The sequence below is a fragment of the Gopherus evgoodei genome, chromosome 1 (genome assembly GCF_007399415.2).
Source record: "Gopherus evgoodei ecotype Sinaloan lineage chromosome 1, rGopEvg1_v1.p, whole genome shotgun sequence".
In the NCBI taxonomy this organism is placed as follows: Eukaryota; Metazoa; Chordata; order Testudines; family Testudinidae; genus Gopherus; species Gopherus evgoodei.
The window spans coordinates 315631182-315647546 of NC_044322.1; the positions used below are offsets into that span (position 1 = coordinate 315631182).

The 16365-nt window shown below is 40.9% G+C and overlaps 1 protein-coding gene across 5 annotated transcripts in view; it reads right to left on the minus strand.

The window, feature by feature from the left end:
• Positions 1–16365, minus strand: part of DOCK4 (dedicator of cytokinesis 4) — a 422511-nt gene that overhangs the window by 33098 nt on the left and 373048 nt on the right. For all 5 annotated transcript variants that reach the window (XM_030549017.1, XM_030549015.1, XM_030549016.1 and 2 more), the window contains 3 exons: positions 12226–12319; positions 3166–3314; positions 1767–1853 (listed from right to left, as the gene is read on the minus strand). In XM_030549017.1, coding sequence (XP_030404877.1) covers positions 1767–1853; positions 3166–3314; positions 12226–12319 — 330 coding nt within the window. The remainder of the gene's footprint in view (positions 1–1766; positions 1854–3165; positions 3315–12225; positions 12320–16365) is intronic.

Genomic DNA, 16365 nt, shown 5'->3' on the forward strand with positions numbered 1-16365 from the left:
CTGTCATGACTGGGGGTAGGAGAAGGTGGAGGGGCCAAACTTCAGTGAGCGGCACTGGAACCTGGTGCATGGGGCTGCAGTGCTGTTGAGGTTTGGCTGCCCCTCCATTGTAATGTGGTGCTCCATCCCAATGACCTCTCTATTCTTCCTTGTCCCCCAGCCTCCCTTCCACACTGGGCCAGGATTAGGGTTGCGATGTCTGGGTGGAGGGATGCTGTTACGAATGGTCTGTGCCCCACTGTCAGAGTGAGGAGGAGGAAGACATGTTTTATTGAAAATCATAGAGCAGTCACAGTAAATTTAGTGACCTATGACTTTTAGTAAGTTTACTGTGTCTGCTCTATGATTTTTGATAAAAAATGCTGAGATAAATCTGCTGCCCTATGCATTACTAAGGGAAAATTTTTCATTGTAATACCGAATTTGCTGCTGCTTATATGTGTGGCTCTATCTGTCCAATAGAGCAAACTAAATATTAAATATGCTTTTGAGTTCCTAAAAAAATCTTTTAGTGGAACAGGAAGGTTCTAACAGGAAAGAGGACAAAACCCTCATTTAGGTTCTGAATTGCTAAACTGTCATTTAAAAAAAAATCATGGCTCTCAGAAAAATATTTATCCAAAACTAATGATCCATCGCTCTGCTTTTCAAGCAATTAGAATAATGAAGGTGGGTGGCTGCTCATAACAGAGTGATTGTGTATAGTGTTAGCTAGAAATATGAATACAACAAAAGTACAGCTTTCAACTCACTTGTGTGTTAAAAGTGTTTTGCAGCAGCAGTCCAATTGGATGGCTGCCCAAAACGAAAGCATTGAAAATATACATATACATATACATATACATATACATATATATATACACACATACACACACACACACACCAAGTGTGGCCAACCAGTGGCTGTTTTACTGGTAAAATGTGGCTAATGGAGCACCTTTCATGTCCCCCTCATTTTTCACCTACCAGACAGGGGGGAGAGGGGGCTCAAAACTTCTGCCTTGTGACAGGGTGGTGGGGGTAGGGGCTTCTGCCAGAGATGACTGGTGCCTGCTGAGCATGAGTGGGAACACAATTTAAAGGTTCAGACCCCCCTAACAGCTTGAGTCAGCACCTGCTCCCCTCCATCCCCCAGCATGACCTCCTCTTACCCTCGGGGTCCCTCCCTAGAACTCCCAGGTGTTAGCTCCATGGGCAGAGGCAGAAGCAAAAGTGGCAGCTCTCCCTGTAGCTCCCAGCTGTTTGCCGCTGCCTCTCCCTATGGCTGCAGCTCCCAGTTTGCTGGCTCCAGCAGGTGTCGCGCAAGGAGAGGGACCCAGAGGCACCATGTGACTGAGCGGAGCCAGCAAACCCTGGAAAAAATTGGGGGTGGGAAGGGGGAGGCATGTGAACCCATGTGCCCCCCGCATGCATCACCTCTGGCTTCTGCCTAGCTGGGAACGGGGTCTCGGGGCTTCAGCTCTGTGGGAGGCAACTGCCGAGGCTTAGGGCTTTAGTCCCACTTCTGCTGAAGCCCCAAGCCCTGGTAGGGGCACCCCAGCTCTCGAACTTCTAAAGATTGTCATATGCAGCTCAGAGGGTCAGTAAGTTTGGCCATTTCTGACATATACATTATAGGGAACAAATAAGAGTTCAAGATAAGGATTGCATACTAGTCATACTAGGCTTACAAGGCCAAATTTAATATGCTAAGAATCATTTTGTTAAACTCTAATCAAAAGGAAGCTCCGTATTATGAATGACCAAAATGCACCCAGGTACATTACCCTCATCTTGCTGAGATTTCTGTAGTCATAATAGCTCTCGTACTGCTCTGCAATCTTCCTGCATAAGATGATGCCATTCTCCCAACACTGAAGACAAATAGGTTATAGAAATACTCAACAGAGAGAGGAATCATGCTTTGTGGCAATTTCAAATAGCTTTCCAAATATCTTCTATTATTGCTACAATTTCCCAGTAGCCAACAAATATGAGGCAGGCTGCTACCCCAAGGATATAACACAGACAACACCTGTTGTGTGACAATTCACAATATGTTATTAAAGCTCCTTCTTTGTAGGCTGACTGAACTGCACTCCCAGTTGCTAAACACACTTGAACGTAATACCCATTGTCTGCAGTACCTTGATAAGGGCAAAACTCCCTAACTAAACTTCTGGACTCTTTGAGGCATCAAAACACCTATTTCCAGAGTTAGTAGATAAAAGGAATCATCTGAGATAAGAAACACTGTGTCACTGCAGAAGGTAGAGATCACTAATGAAGTGATATCCATCTCCTCCAGCACTGAACATGGGATTTATTAGACTGGTTATATGTTCCTATATAAAAGAGTAGAAAAATTAGGAAAAATATTCCTTCCTTGAATTTTTTTGGGTGAGGAGGAACAATCTGGTTGAAAACAAGTTTTCAGTTTCACAAGGTCAGAGTATCCTTAAATTGTTTCTGACTCATTGCTAACAAGCATTCAACATCAGTTTTAATTCTACTACTTACAAAAATTTACATGGCTATTACCCCAGATACAAAAAATTACAATGTATCTATCTGTACTTGTGTAACAATTATCAAGGAGAGAGATTTAATTAAAAATTAAGCAGAGTATAATTTTTAACCAGATAATATTGGTAGCCAATATTTGTGCCAGTTTTCAGACCAGTCAGCTATGGTTTCTTTCTAATTTGGGATAAGATTTCTGAATAATGACAATATACCGGTCACCATTAAAACTTACCAACAGCAGCATCTGAAATATTAGTAGTACTACTGCTGCTGCTGCAGTTGCTATTCAAAGGAGCCAGCCTGGTTCTGTAGATAGAGGACAGGCCTAAGAGTCAGGAGACTTGGGTTTTAGTCCCAACTCAGTCACTGATCTGTGTGAATTCAGCATGTTTCTGTCCTTATGTGGCTCAGTTTTCCCATCTGTAAAATGGGGAAAATGACACTATCTTTTGTAAAGTTCCCTGAGACTTCTATTTGAACAGCACTATGCAAGTCCTAATCAACAGTATTTCAGACACCATGTGTGGTAATTTATGGCAAATGCTCACTTTTATATGGCAGTCACTTCCCTGAATATAAGAAATAAACACTGCAAAACTGGAGGGGATTTTACAGTCCTACTAACCATTCATGATAAAATCAATAATCAAACACACTTACCTTTCCCCGGTCAAAGTTCTGGATGATTGTAAGGTGAAGATACTCTTTGCGCTGCCACTCTGTTTGCATGGGATAGTTTAGAAATTCTCTCAATGGTCGGTCAGACCATTCTAATAGCTCATCGTACAGCAGCAGTGTGTAGGCAGCCTCTGTCAGACAAGTTACAAAGTGTTATATGTAAATATGAAAAATATAAAATACCTCAAAAGCCATGTTATTTAAACCTGCACCTAGCATAATATTCTCATAAGTTATACCTCTGCATAGAACGCCTACTTTACCTAAATCATTATAGGGGGAGCTGGTAGCACAAGGTTGCTCTATACTTCCCACAATAATACATTGTTTTCAGTTGCTTATAACTTTGCCATACTTTAACGGCCCGGGATGAAATTTCCTATGCTGGGTGTCTGCCTCAGGCTGAATATTTTTGCAAGTTTTAGCAAAAATGGCCCAGCCATTAACAAGAATGAGATTAGGGAAAAATATGTTGTTTTGCCCATGTTAAAAAGTTCTTACAACTGTTTTGCTGAGAAGCTCTAGGACTGCTATGCTTTGGAGTATGGATGTGAAGTTTGGCAAAGGGATGGGCCTGTGTGTCAGATATGTTCCTTTTGCCATCCCCATGAAAAAATGGCCAAACTATAGGACACTGAAAACTGTCAGATGCTCAGTAGAGACTTGTTAGAGTGTAGCACCTAATTTCTCCAAAGATTCCATCTACGCTGGGCATGTTCACTGCAAAGGCTGAGCAGGACTTTCCCTGCAATTGCTAATCCTGGCTGCTGCCAGGCACCTGGATTGAGAGCAGGGAGACTGTCTCTCTTGTGCTCTCAGTGTTCCCTCAGCAGCATGGAGAAGGAAGAGGAACAATCTGATTAGAATGCAGGAGTAAGGAGCTGGACCTGGGGGCAGAAAGAGCAGAGGGAACAGACTGGGTGAAGGAGACTAGGAGAAAAGGGGAAGACTAGGAGCCAGGAAAGATGGGGTGTAGGGGGGGAGAAAGGATAATGGCTGTACAAGACGACAGACAGGGAGCTGGGGGAGGGGGGAAAACAGGAGAGGAACTGGGACAGAGAGCCAGTGTGGGGGAAAGGTATGTAAACAACTGGAAAATGAGAGGAGGGGCAGAAACTGGCACTGTTTAGACAAGGAAACTAGGAATGGAAGGTAGTGGTGAGTCACTGGCATGAAGAGCTGGGGTAAAAAGACAGAACTTGTACAGGGACAAGCTGAAGGGTACAGGGCAGAAGGGATCAGGGCTGGGAGGAATGAGGGCAGAAGGATCTGTGCCCACTAGAGCACACTCCCCTGCAGCCTGCAATGAAACCCCCGAGTCAATATTTCCCTTCTGTCAAAAGTATCAGTGAAACCCTCTGGCACAATGTCTCATTCCCCTCTACTGCTAGTCCACATAACAACAATAAATTGTCATCCTCTATCAGTTACTGTTAGCTTCAGTGACAAGAACTGAGCTGTGGATCTAAAGGTTCTAACCCGGCTGATGATACACATAGTGGAATCTGTTTTTTCAGTTTGCTTTTTTAAAAACCTAGGAAATTACACAAACACACACATAAAATTGTGTAAAAAGAACATTATTAAGGTTGCAAAGTCAAACAATCAAAAGTTAGGATATGGTAGAATTAAGGTTGCTTGTGCAATCTTCATTTGGCCCTCCTGTATACATGCATTAGGATATAGTCTTTAATGACATGATCACATACTATTTTTTCCTCTGCCTCATTCAGTGCACATGATGGACTATGCTACGGGAACGCATAAGGGTTGTGAAGTGTTAAACTGTTGTCTGTAGGACCCCCTGCTTCATTTGTTGTAGGATTTGAAAGACGTGTAGTGATTGAAGCACAAAGGCAACCTTAATTCTAGCATTTCCTAACTTCTGAGTGCTTGTCTTTGAAACTTAAAAAATGATATTTTAATATAATTTTTGCATATAATTTTATATTGAAGATGTCCAATATATTTATTTACAATTTTATTTACAACTAATTGCTATAAGATTTATACAGCTTGACTTCTTCATTGCTAACAAACTACTAAATCTAAATACACACTAAAAGAAAATTTATTAGTGTTCCTTTCCTTTTCAATTTCTATCATGGAAGCCTTAGCTTGGAAGATTTCTGTAGTACAAATCTGTATTTGCAAGTTCTTGGATATATTGTATTGTATTTAAGTAACTTATTAACATCACTGGCATGCACCAAAAGAAAGCAAACAGGAGAGGCTGATTTAAGATATGGAAAAATCTGTCTGAAGAGGAAAAGTTCAAAGAGTTAAACATTTCTGCAATTAATGGAAACTGAAAGATTATCTCATTCCAGTTTTGAGGTCTCTGAAGGGCACCCACAAGGAACTAGGACATTATATATTCTACTCACAAGGGGATTAAACGTATACCATGACTGGAAGCTGTGGAAGGAAAGATTTATGCTAGATAGATTTTAAAAGGCCTTTTCTCACCAAGAATTATTAGAATGTGAACCAGTCTTGTAAATCATATTGTGAAGGCAGATAAAATAAATGAGAATAAGAGAAAGCTGCCTGCATCACTGGAACAAAACTATATAACTAGATGAAATAAAAGTGTAACATACTGGAGTGCTGGTAAGAGAGGGTAAGAGAGTGAACTTTACTTCCTGTCCTCAAGCAACTGACAAGGGTCAAGGTTAAACTAACCTTTTTATGTGTGTTCTTTTCACTGAACATCAGTATGTAAGGCAAAGGAATGGACTAGATGAATCTTTGCTTTTCAGTGTAAGGACCGTTTCTATCCTTTGTCATGGACTGAGGCCAAACCTTCCTTAATCAGGTAGTACTTAAGACTGACTGACTGTCACAAGAAAAAAAAAAAAAAGCAAGTGTCATGGATTGCAAATGCTATGAAAGAAAAAAAGAAGAAAAATCTATAGAAAAATGAAAAAAACTGTCATGGAGGCATTATTTTGAGCAAAATATTGCTTAAAATAAGAAGTGAATAGTTTATGAACAAAAAAAAATCAGGTCACAATCAGTGCTCAGACTACACTGGACATACATATAGAAACTAGTGTGTAAGGATCCATTGACGTGCCTTGCTCAGTGGGTTATTAAAACCTGTTATGTAAAAAACTATAAGTCACAGTTACGTCACAAAAATCATGGCTGTGGCAACCATATATCTCTAGTTGATCATTATGCTCAAATTATATGAGAAGGTCCCTGAAGCTATACAACAGGGTCATGAAAAAACTCTCTCCTCAATACAACTTCCCAATCCTCTAACACACTGAACATAGAGAGGCCAGACAGGTATGGTGGAGTTAAAAAAATCCTCTCTCCTTTGTACCTTAGGAAATCCAAGCTCCATGTACCCAACACAACTCCACCTCGCCCAGCTGGTCTCCTAATGACCTTTTTTTTTTAATATACTACAGGTTTTGGTATTGAACCCTCATAATTACAACGTGCAAGTTACAGAAGAAAAGCTGGAGTTTTTTTGGCTGAGTCAATGTCAGCTGGATTGAGGCCTCTAGTACCCATATGACAGAAGGTCAGTTAGGAGATCAATACTTGGGGTTTGCAAAATCCCAATTTCCTTCTTCATTTTGGACAGAGGCTAATGTGACATAAAATTCAGAGTGAGGCAACTGAAAAAACAGTTACCTACCTGGAACTGTTCTTTGAGATGAGATGTAGACATGTATTCTACTTAAGTGTGTGCATGCCCAGCACACTGGAGCTGGAGACCTTTATCTAGCAGCACCAATAGGGACAATGCTCACATCTTGTGGCCAGAGCCCTGCTCCTAGCCTTATATGGGGGGGTGCCACCCCAATCCCCTCTGTTCCTTCACATCAAACTTCAGATGTATAGACTCAGATCCAGAGGGGACTGAGGGTCAATTGTAGAATACACATCTGCATCACAGAATAACAGTTACAGATAGGTAACAGGGTTTTTTTTAAACAGACGCAGCAATGTAATCTACTAAGGTGACTCAAAAGCAGGACTAATAGGAGGTGGGGTTCAGAGTCTGCAGGACTGCCTTCCCAAAGTTGTCATTTGACTTGGATGCAGCAATAATGGCATAGTAGTTTGTAGAAGCATGCACAGAAGACCAAGTTGCAGCCCTGTAAATGTCCAATATAGGAATGTCACTTAGAAATACCATGGACGTTGCCTAGGCTCTTGTGGAATGAGCTGACACCTCTTGAGGCAGTATAGCTCAGGCTACTTTGTATGTTGTCAAGACACAGGAAGTTATCCACCTGAAGACTGTCTGTGAAGAGAACATGGTCAGAGATCTCAGTGGGGGCTGGGGGCAGATGTGGGGACCTGCATGAAAGACCCCCCTAAGCTTATATTCTAACAGTGTAGGTTAAAACTTCTCCAAGGCACAAATTCCTTTCCTTGTCCTTGGACGGTATTGCTGCCACCACCAAGTGATTTACACAAAAATTCAGGGAAGAATCACTTGAAATCTCTATACCCCCAAAATATTCCCCCAAGTTCCTTCACCCCCTTTTCTGGGGAGGCTTGAGAATAATATACCAACCAGTTGCCTTAGCAATGTGAGCACAGACCAGACTCTTTGTCTTCAGAAGACTGAAATCAATCAGGTTCTTAAAAGAAGAACTTTTTTTTAAAAATAAACAAAGAAGAATCGCACCTGCAAAAATCAGGATGGAAGGTAACTTTATAGGGTAATAAGATTTAAAACACAGATGTTTTCCCTCTGGGCTCAGCATCACAGTTACAAAAACAGGACTAAAACTACCTCTGTAGCACAGGAAAATTCACAAGCCAAAACAAAAGATAACCTAACTCATTTCCTTGCCCTACTTACAATTTCTGTGGTTTTAGATAGATTATATCAGGTATATTTTCAGGAGATATTCTACCTGCTTGGCTTCTCTCTCCTGGAGAGGGAACAACAAAAGAGAACAACAAACAAATCCTTCCCTCCCAGATTTGAAAGGATCTTCTTTTCTCATTGGTCCTTCTGGTCAGGTGCCAACTAGGTTATTTGAACTGCTTAGCCCCTGACAGGTAAGGCAATCCAGTACAGCTGCCAAGGAGGGATTTTATGCTACTGCATACATAAAGATTGCTACTCCTCCCCCTATTTTCATGACAGACAACTTGACCCTCAATTTGGCCTGCATAGGAAACAAACAAATGACATGAGGAACAGAAAGACTTGGTCCTCTCCAGATAAAAAGCTAAACATCACCTGACATGTAGTACATGAAGACATTTTTCTTCTGGGGTTGAATGCAGCTTGGGGAAGAACACTGATAAATATATAGTCTGGTTAAAATGAAACTGGGAAACTGCCTTGGATAAATCTTAGGGTGCAGCCACAGGGTTACTTTGATTTTAGAAGAGCCTGAACGAAGACCCCTTCGAGAGCAAAACAGATGGCATTTCTTATTTCTCTCGTGGCAAACTGGTTGATCGTTGGAATGCTCTAAACTGCAAAGATGGACTTCAGGACCCTGGCTTCAGGGACCATTAATGATTCAGGAATAAATTTCATCTGAGGTGATCCTCCAGATGATTCTGTATCCCAGGGAAGTGATCGGCTGTGGAGGTAACGTCTTCCCCAATGCAAAACTGCCGTAGCCTAATCGCTTCCTGGTACAGCATGTTGGAGTGTTCTCCCCCTTCATCTGTTCACGTAATTCATTGCAGTGGTATTGTTGGTAATTATGAGTGCCACTGAGTCCATGATGTGATCCTGAAAGGTCTGACAGGCACTGTAGATGGTTCGAAGCTCCAAGGCATTGATACTCAGAGAATCTTCTTGTTCTGACCAAAGACCTGGAACTTTCAGCAATCCCAGATGTGCTCCCCAACCTATTAAGGGAGCATTGGTGATTACAGTCTTGGTTGATGAGGACTGATTAAAAGGAATGCCCTGGAACACAATATCTTAATCATTCACCACCATAAGGAGTCCAGGATTGGTGGACCAGCCAGTCCAAGGGATGATGAATCGGATGATAGATCAACTTCAGCCACTTCTGAAGAGGATGAAGGTGTAGTCTGGCATATTGGACTAGCTGTGGATCTGCAGCCATATGGCTTAGGCTGTGATTAAGAGTTGAGATTGCAGTTCCAGACATAGGTGGGGAATTGCCTGGAATTGCTCTGTTGGCAGAAATGCTCTTGAGCTCAGAGTAAAGCAGGGACGCAACGAACTCAATTCTTTGAGTTGGAGCCAACCTTAATTTCCCAATTTTTAGGATGAGACCTAGATGATCAACTAAGTGTAGTGTGAAATGAACATGAAAGAGGATTTCCTCTTTGGACTTGCCCTCAATAACCAATGGTTGAGATATAGGAAGATAAGAATTCTCCTCTTCCCGAGGTATGCTGTTACCACAATCATACACTTGGTAAAAACCCAGGAAGTGCAAGACAGGCCGAAAAGCAGCATGATGTATTGCTTGAGGAACCTCCTGTGGCTTGGCAGGATTGCTATATGGAAGTAAGTGTCCTGAAGGTCCAGGGCAGAAAACCAGTTGTTGTGATTTAAGATGGGAAGGATAGCTGCTAGGATAACCATAACAGATTCGCACATACCTGATGTATTTATTGAGATCGCAGAGGTTGAAGACATGTCTCATCCCTTCCTTGGTCTTGAGGATCATGAAATACTGGGAGTCTCTTGCCACTTGAGTCCTTTTTATGAACGACTTACCAGTACCTCATCTGCCTTTAATGTGCTCTTCACTGAGACACAACAAGCCCCTCATGTGAGGATATCTGTTGAGGATGGCCCCCACACACAACTAGCAATGCTTGAATCCCAGTGAGGTCATTGCACAGGGCAGCCAGTGCCTGTAACTAACGCTATACTAACACTAAACTTAACTTAAGATACTCCTAACTACTATACACAAGACAAATTAATCAGAAAACAGACTGAAAGCATGAGGTAAAAACACCACACAGAGCTTCAGCTCTAGCCAAGGATTGTGAGATGGAACTGAAGGGATCATGGGAGCTGCAGGGAACCAGCAGGTACTGCTAAACAAATGTATTTGGCTCTGGAGTGCTTTATGTGCACATATTTAAGTAGAATACACAGCTGCATCTACTTGAAGAAGAATATTTTGTTATCCACTCCAGTAATTCTCTACAGCATCTACTTGCCCAACAATGATAAATACCACTGTTGGGCATCCAATGCCGTATGTACAACAACGGATAAATACATTATCTTTTGTGTCTACTGAAACAAATAGCAATATATTTAACAACACTGACATTTAAATGACCATATCAGGCTTCAGAGTTAATTCCTCATTCAGATGAATTGATACAGTTCAGACTGCTTAAAACAGTGGATCTATAAGATGCATGAAGACTCAGGCATACATAACTGCACTGGTTACATTCCTTCACATTTTTAAGGGTATTAAGAAAATAACAGGTCAATGAAGTGACCATATTACTGCATTAGGAACCAGCACCTCATATCAGTTTCCTGGGTACAATTCTATGGCCCGTGATATATGAACTGGAGGTCAGACTAGATCTAATGGTCCCTTCTGGCCTTAAAATCTATAAATGAATGAACGGTGCCAAACAGTGGGAAATACACCACTTGGAGAAAATCCAAACTCTCTCTGTTTTACAATCAACTTAAATGTGTTAAGAATACAACATGTCCTATTTTTTCTTATCTGCATGGAATCACAGGAGTGTATGGAATACAGCCGGAAATACATGTTCTAGTTGCATTCGCTCAAAGGACTCCATCGGAACAGGAAAGAAAACTTTGGTATTTCCATTCTTCATGACAGAAACACGTGAAGGCTCAAAAGCCCTGGTAATTCTACCTTAGCGCAGAAACACATCTGATTTGACCAGCCCAATCCTTCATACTCTTTTAAAATTATTGAACAGAAAGAATGAAAATCCAGGAGTTGCGTCATTTAACTCTGTAGTAAGAAGAGGCACTGAAACATAAACCCTTATCAGAGGCCCATGGGGCCTAAGGTCTGAACTAAAATAATGGTCAAGACTTTGCTAACATAAAGCAAAGTTAAGCTGTGAGCCAGAGGCAGGCCCTGCTCACAGACGCTGGCAAGGAAAGGGCTAATGCTGCAAAAAGAGACATACCTAAAAAGGTACTGGACACTAAATATCAGAACATTTGCATACTTGTACACTCCACACAGATAACAAGGAACAGGCTGACCCATCCCAATGACAGGGCCAAAAGGGTAATATGATGGAAAGAGTTGTTTTGTTCGAACCAACATGTACAAGGTGAGAGGTGGCACCTTACTATGTAGATGGGTTGTACTTTGCTACGTAGAGGGGTTGCACCTCAATACATCAGGAGTGATGTGTAACTTATTTGTACCTCCGTATAAGAATGCACCCGAGTGGATGTCTTTGTCCAGCCTAGGGGGCAGTGGAGAGTCCCGCCACTGACTGAGCTGAGTCCATTGCCAGGGGGGCACATATTTGTAGTATGTCCTGTAGAGTCTAGAGAACTGTGCTTCGTTTGACAAAAAAGCTGGCCCAGGTGCCTTCGTACCTTACTAGAGTCTGTGGTCATTGGGGGTTCTCTCAAGATCTGCTGTGCCAGCGATCTGCAGAGCGGGGGCAATACACTATCTGGGGTGGGTTGTAAGCCACACCAACCCAACAGGCACTGTGACTCAGAGAGAGACAGCTTAATCACAATTCCGTCTTTCAATCCTACTTGTTCCTGGGTGGGAAAGAGTAATAAATTCATTGCTACCTTATATTGTTACTGTTTACCCCACGTAGTACAGCTACTCTGAGCAGCATGTAGGGGAAGTGTGTGAAATAGAGCCAAGGCTCTGCATATTCCCTGCTCACCTGTTTTGGGGAAAGTAAGCTGGCAAGTAGCCCCTCTTATTTTACTTGCCTGAATCTAAGATCCGGCTGACCTGCAAAGGGGTTAAAGGAGATGTCTTATTGCCTATGACCTCACTGTGACTGTGAAAGGGTATAAGTCACAATCTAACTCTAAATATTTTTTTCTAGGTTGTATGTACCAACAATTACCTGTGAAGTTTTGTGCCTTCAGATGCAGGTCGTATAGCTTATGGATATAGCGAATATACATCTCCTCCTTATTCAGTTCGGTCTTATAAAAGTTCTGCAACAAAAAATTATGTAGGGGGTTAAACAAAATGTTTGTGACAATGTAAAATGGCAGAATAAATAGCTGAAAATTGGTGTTGGAAGTAATTTTTAAGTGTATAGAACATACATATCAAACCTAATGTTGCAGAAATACATTCAAGTTTCAAGAAGTTGCATGTTTACAAGGCCAATTGATAAAGGTCAGTACATATAGCAGTACGTGTAGTCCCTTATAAATAGGCCTCTTACATTTTGTTGAGAACAATCCCAATATCCAGAATATTTTAAAAATTATTCTCCCGCACAAGAGTCAGAATCTGCTAGAATTAAAATACCATAATGTTTTATCTATTTGAAACATTTTATTCAAAAATACCAGTTCAGCCATCTAAAAAATACATCTGTACTTCTATCAAGTGCCGGTGAAGCCACTTAATGTCTCATTGAAAGCTCTACATTGATTTAAAAAACTGAAAGCACTCTGGCTTTTATATTCATATTTTAACAAAATACCTACTCTACTGTATATCTACCCTTCACTGTGTGATAGCACAATGCCAGGATGACTTTGGCAGCATTGCAAAGAACTATTTAAGTGTTATAAACAAAATAACCCTGAAAGAAAATGTGATTTCTTCAGCTCTGGTTTATGCTCATTAAACTGGCAACTGATGCATGACTATTGCATACCATATCTCAAATATAAAAAACATTCTATTTTGAATTTATGTTGAAGGAGGTGGAATCAGGTTTTCAGAGTTACTGGGGATTTTTAGATGTGTCAGTCTTAGTGACTGATGTGGGCATCACATGAATAAAGTCCTGCATGCAGTTTTGAAACTTTACAGAATCATAGAATATCAGGGTTGGAAGGGACCTCAGGAGGTCATCTAGTCCAACCCCCTGCTCAAAGCAGGACCAATCCGCAGACAGATTTTTGCCCCAGATCCCTACAAGGCCCCCTCAGGGATTGAACTCACAACACTGGGTTTATCAGGCCTATGCTCAAACCACTGACCTATCCATGATGTTCAATATTTAATTCTGTTTGTCAGAGTAGTACAGGCCCTAAAACAGGTATTCCAAGGCCAGCAGCAGGAGAATGGTGTCTTACACCATACATCACAAATGATGTCATCTTGAAGATAGAATTGCAGGGAATGCACATACAGGTCCCAGCATGCAGTGCTTAATTTTGTAATTGGTCTGCTCAGATCAAAATATATCACTGCACGCTACAGCCTTAATGCTGAAGGGTTCGCCTGCACATTCAAGATTGTGATCTGTTCCACGTTAGTATGCATCTCTTCTGGACTCTTAGCAAGTTGACAATGTGCCCCTCTGTTGGAATAAACTGTGGATGTTCTTGTTCTAGACCACAGATTCCCAAGCTGTGGGTTACAATCACTAAAGTGAGGAAGATCAGGAGGAGCACTGTGAAAGAATCTCAGGGAAGGCTGTTGTAAGAAGTCAGAGAAAAAATGTAAAATGTTACAAAAATAAGTGTATATTTTTAAAAAGATAAAAATGGAGACACAACATGAGCTCTGCAATAGCATGTCCCTTTAAGGCCACCATAATACTATAATCTGAGAAGCACAGCTAGCAGTGCAGCAGCTGCTGGAGCATCTGCTAAAATACAAAAAAGACAAAATATTAAAGCCAAACTTGCATGTGTGCCTAGAATGCAAAACAGCACCAGGCCCATAAAAAATGTTATTTGGACACCAATGAAGTGCAAGTATCCATGCATGCAGATCATGACAAGACGTGGCACTGAACTGTAATACCAGACTGGCTCTACTTGCTAAGGACTAAGAGCTCTGTTGCTCCTCACGCACCTGTATTGCATAAGTTACTCACGTCTTTGTTGATGCTAATTTCTGACTGGAAATAGAACATTCTGTGGAATGGATAGTGGTAAGTTGCTCCATTAATAAAATAAAAATTTGTGCAAATACAATGAGAAATATGCTACATGTTTTCTCATCAAATGATTCTAAGACATAATGTGCAGTCTATGAAGAGTATTACACCTTCAAAGAAGGTAATATTTAGAAATTAGACAGCCATTAATAGGGATTTTTTTCCCAGACAAAATTAGGGAGCTTGAAAAATTCAACACCACTTTTTCAAACTAGCAACATCAATAAAAATGTCTTTTTCAGGTGGTATCTTTATGAATCACATGATCACGTAAAGCAAAAACTCTTGCAGAAAATCTTATAATTCCCTGCACAGTAGATACGGTTTCAAAAATCATAGGGCCTGTAGCACCTAATAAACTGAAAACAGTACTTTTGTCAAATAAAACTGTTTTTTGTCCGACATTAGTGACATGGTTCAGGATGTCTGAGAGCAAGTACTTTAACAAATCAGCACTGAGCGATTCAACTTGATGAGTCAAACAGCATGTCTGGTGTGACACAGCTCCTAAGGTTCGTCAGACTGATGATTTTGCTGAAGACAACTAGCTGTGCTGTAAAGCTGTGACAGTGTGCCCTACAGAAAAATGGTAATCTGAGACATTTTAGGAAGCAGTACAAAATGTCCACATTCAGTGGGAATGGTGTATTACAATCTACATGGATAGTATCAAGTCAGTGAAGTTTAAGAATAGTAGTCTGGTCACATGAAACCAAAACACTACACTTAATGAAGCATGACTTTACAATTTTGTATATCAGTCACACTCTTGCTGCTAAGAAAATGTTTGAAAAACTATAACTAATCCATCATGAAGCTGTTGAAGGAGCAAGCTTCATTAAAGGCCATCCAGTAAATTATTGACTTTTTGCATTGCTCTGTGGTGGACATAAATTTATTTCACCAGCAACTTCTCTTCCAAGCTGAAGTGGGGCTCTCATGCAGTTGAATGACAATAGGAGTTTTCAGATTAAGAGCAGAAGCGCAGGCTTCCCTCAGCAATCTTCAGAAATTCATCTTGAGTAGCATGTTAGCCTATTGTGCTGACATCTCAGGGCAATTACGCAAGCTGAAACCTTCTCTGTGGTTGGAATATAACTATACTGGACATTAGGGTGGGAACGTTCAACAGAAACTTGGAAATTGGCCTTCGTAGGCACAAAAAAGAAATCTGTAGCTGTTTCCTTGTTTCACCATTCACAAAGGGAAAGGCGCAGCTGTTCAAGAAACATCAAAATTTTAGAGAACTTCAGATCCAGGTGACCTTTGGGAGTGGGGGAGAAGGGAAAAAAGTGGATCACTAACTCCTTCATTCAAGGTACAATTTGACATGGCAGCACTGACTGTGCCACTGTAAGGCAAAATGAGAGGCCTTTCCTGTGACAAGATGCCGCAATGAACTTTCTCTAGGCAGGAACTCAGCAGATTTTGGATGTTTCTTTGGAGGTTTATGACCTAGGTTCAGTGTGGACCCTGAAAGCTCCATTTCCATGTCATTTCCACCCTCCTGCTTTTGCAGGTCAGGTTTCTTTTCAATGGTGCCGATAAAAATGAAGTATCATTGCCTCCTGATGATTGACAGTGATTAAAATCAACATATTTCCCCAGTTTAACCTTGCGCAGAACATCTTTTGAGAGCATGATGGGCTCATCCATCATAGTGTTTTAAAATTTGTGTACTTTCTGCATAATGAAGGTTCACCTTTCACACTCTAAAATTAGTTAATTCTTGGAGTATGTTAGAGATACATAGTTTTGCTTACTGATTGTTAGGCTTAAGTAGTCCCAGTGGAGGGAATCACAAAATATTTCTTAGCCTGACAAGAGATCACTAGTTGTGAAATCGCATTCAAAGATGCTGTTAGAATATTCCATGTTTGTTTTGCTCATTTTTGTATGTGTTCATTCATTCTATATAAATTATGGGTCATTTCTTGTAGTAAAAATTGACTTCAGAACACAAATAACCAAAATGTTTTTACTTCCTTATAAACCACGCTGGGTAACCTGGTAGAAAGCAAGTTGTCCTATAATCAAGTTACATATACTGTTCCTATTTTGAAAGTATTGTGCCCATATAGAAGAAATCCTTTATCGTTCAAAAACTTCTCTAGGAATACCTAATAATTAGAT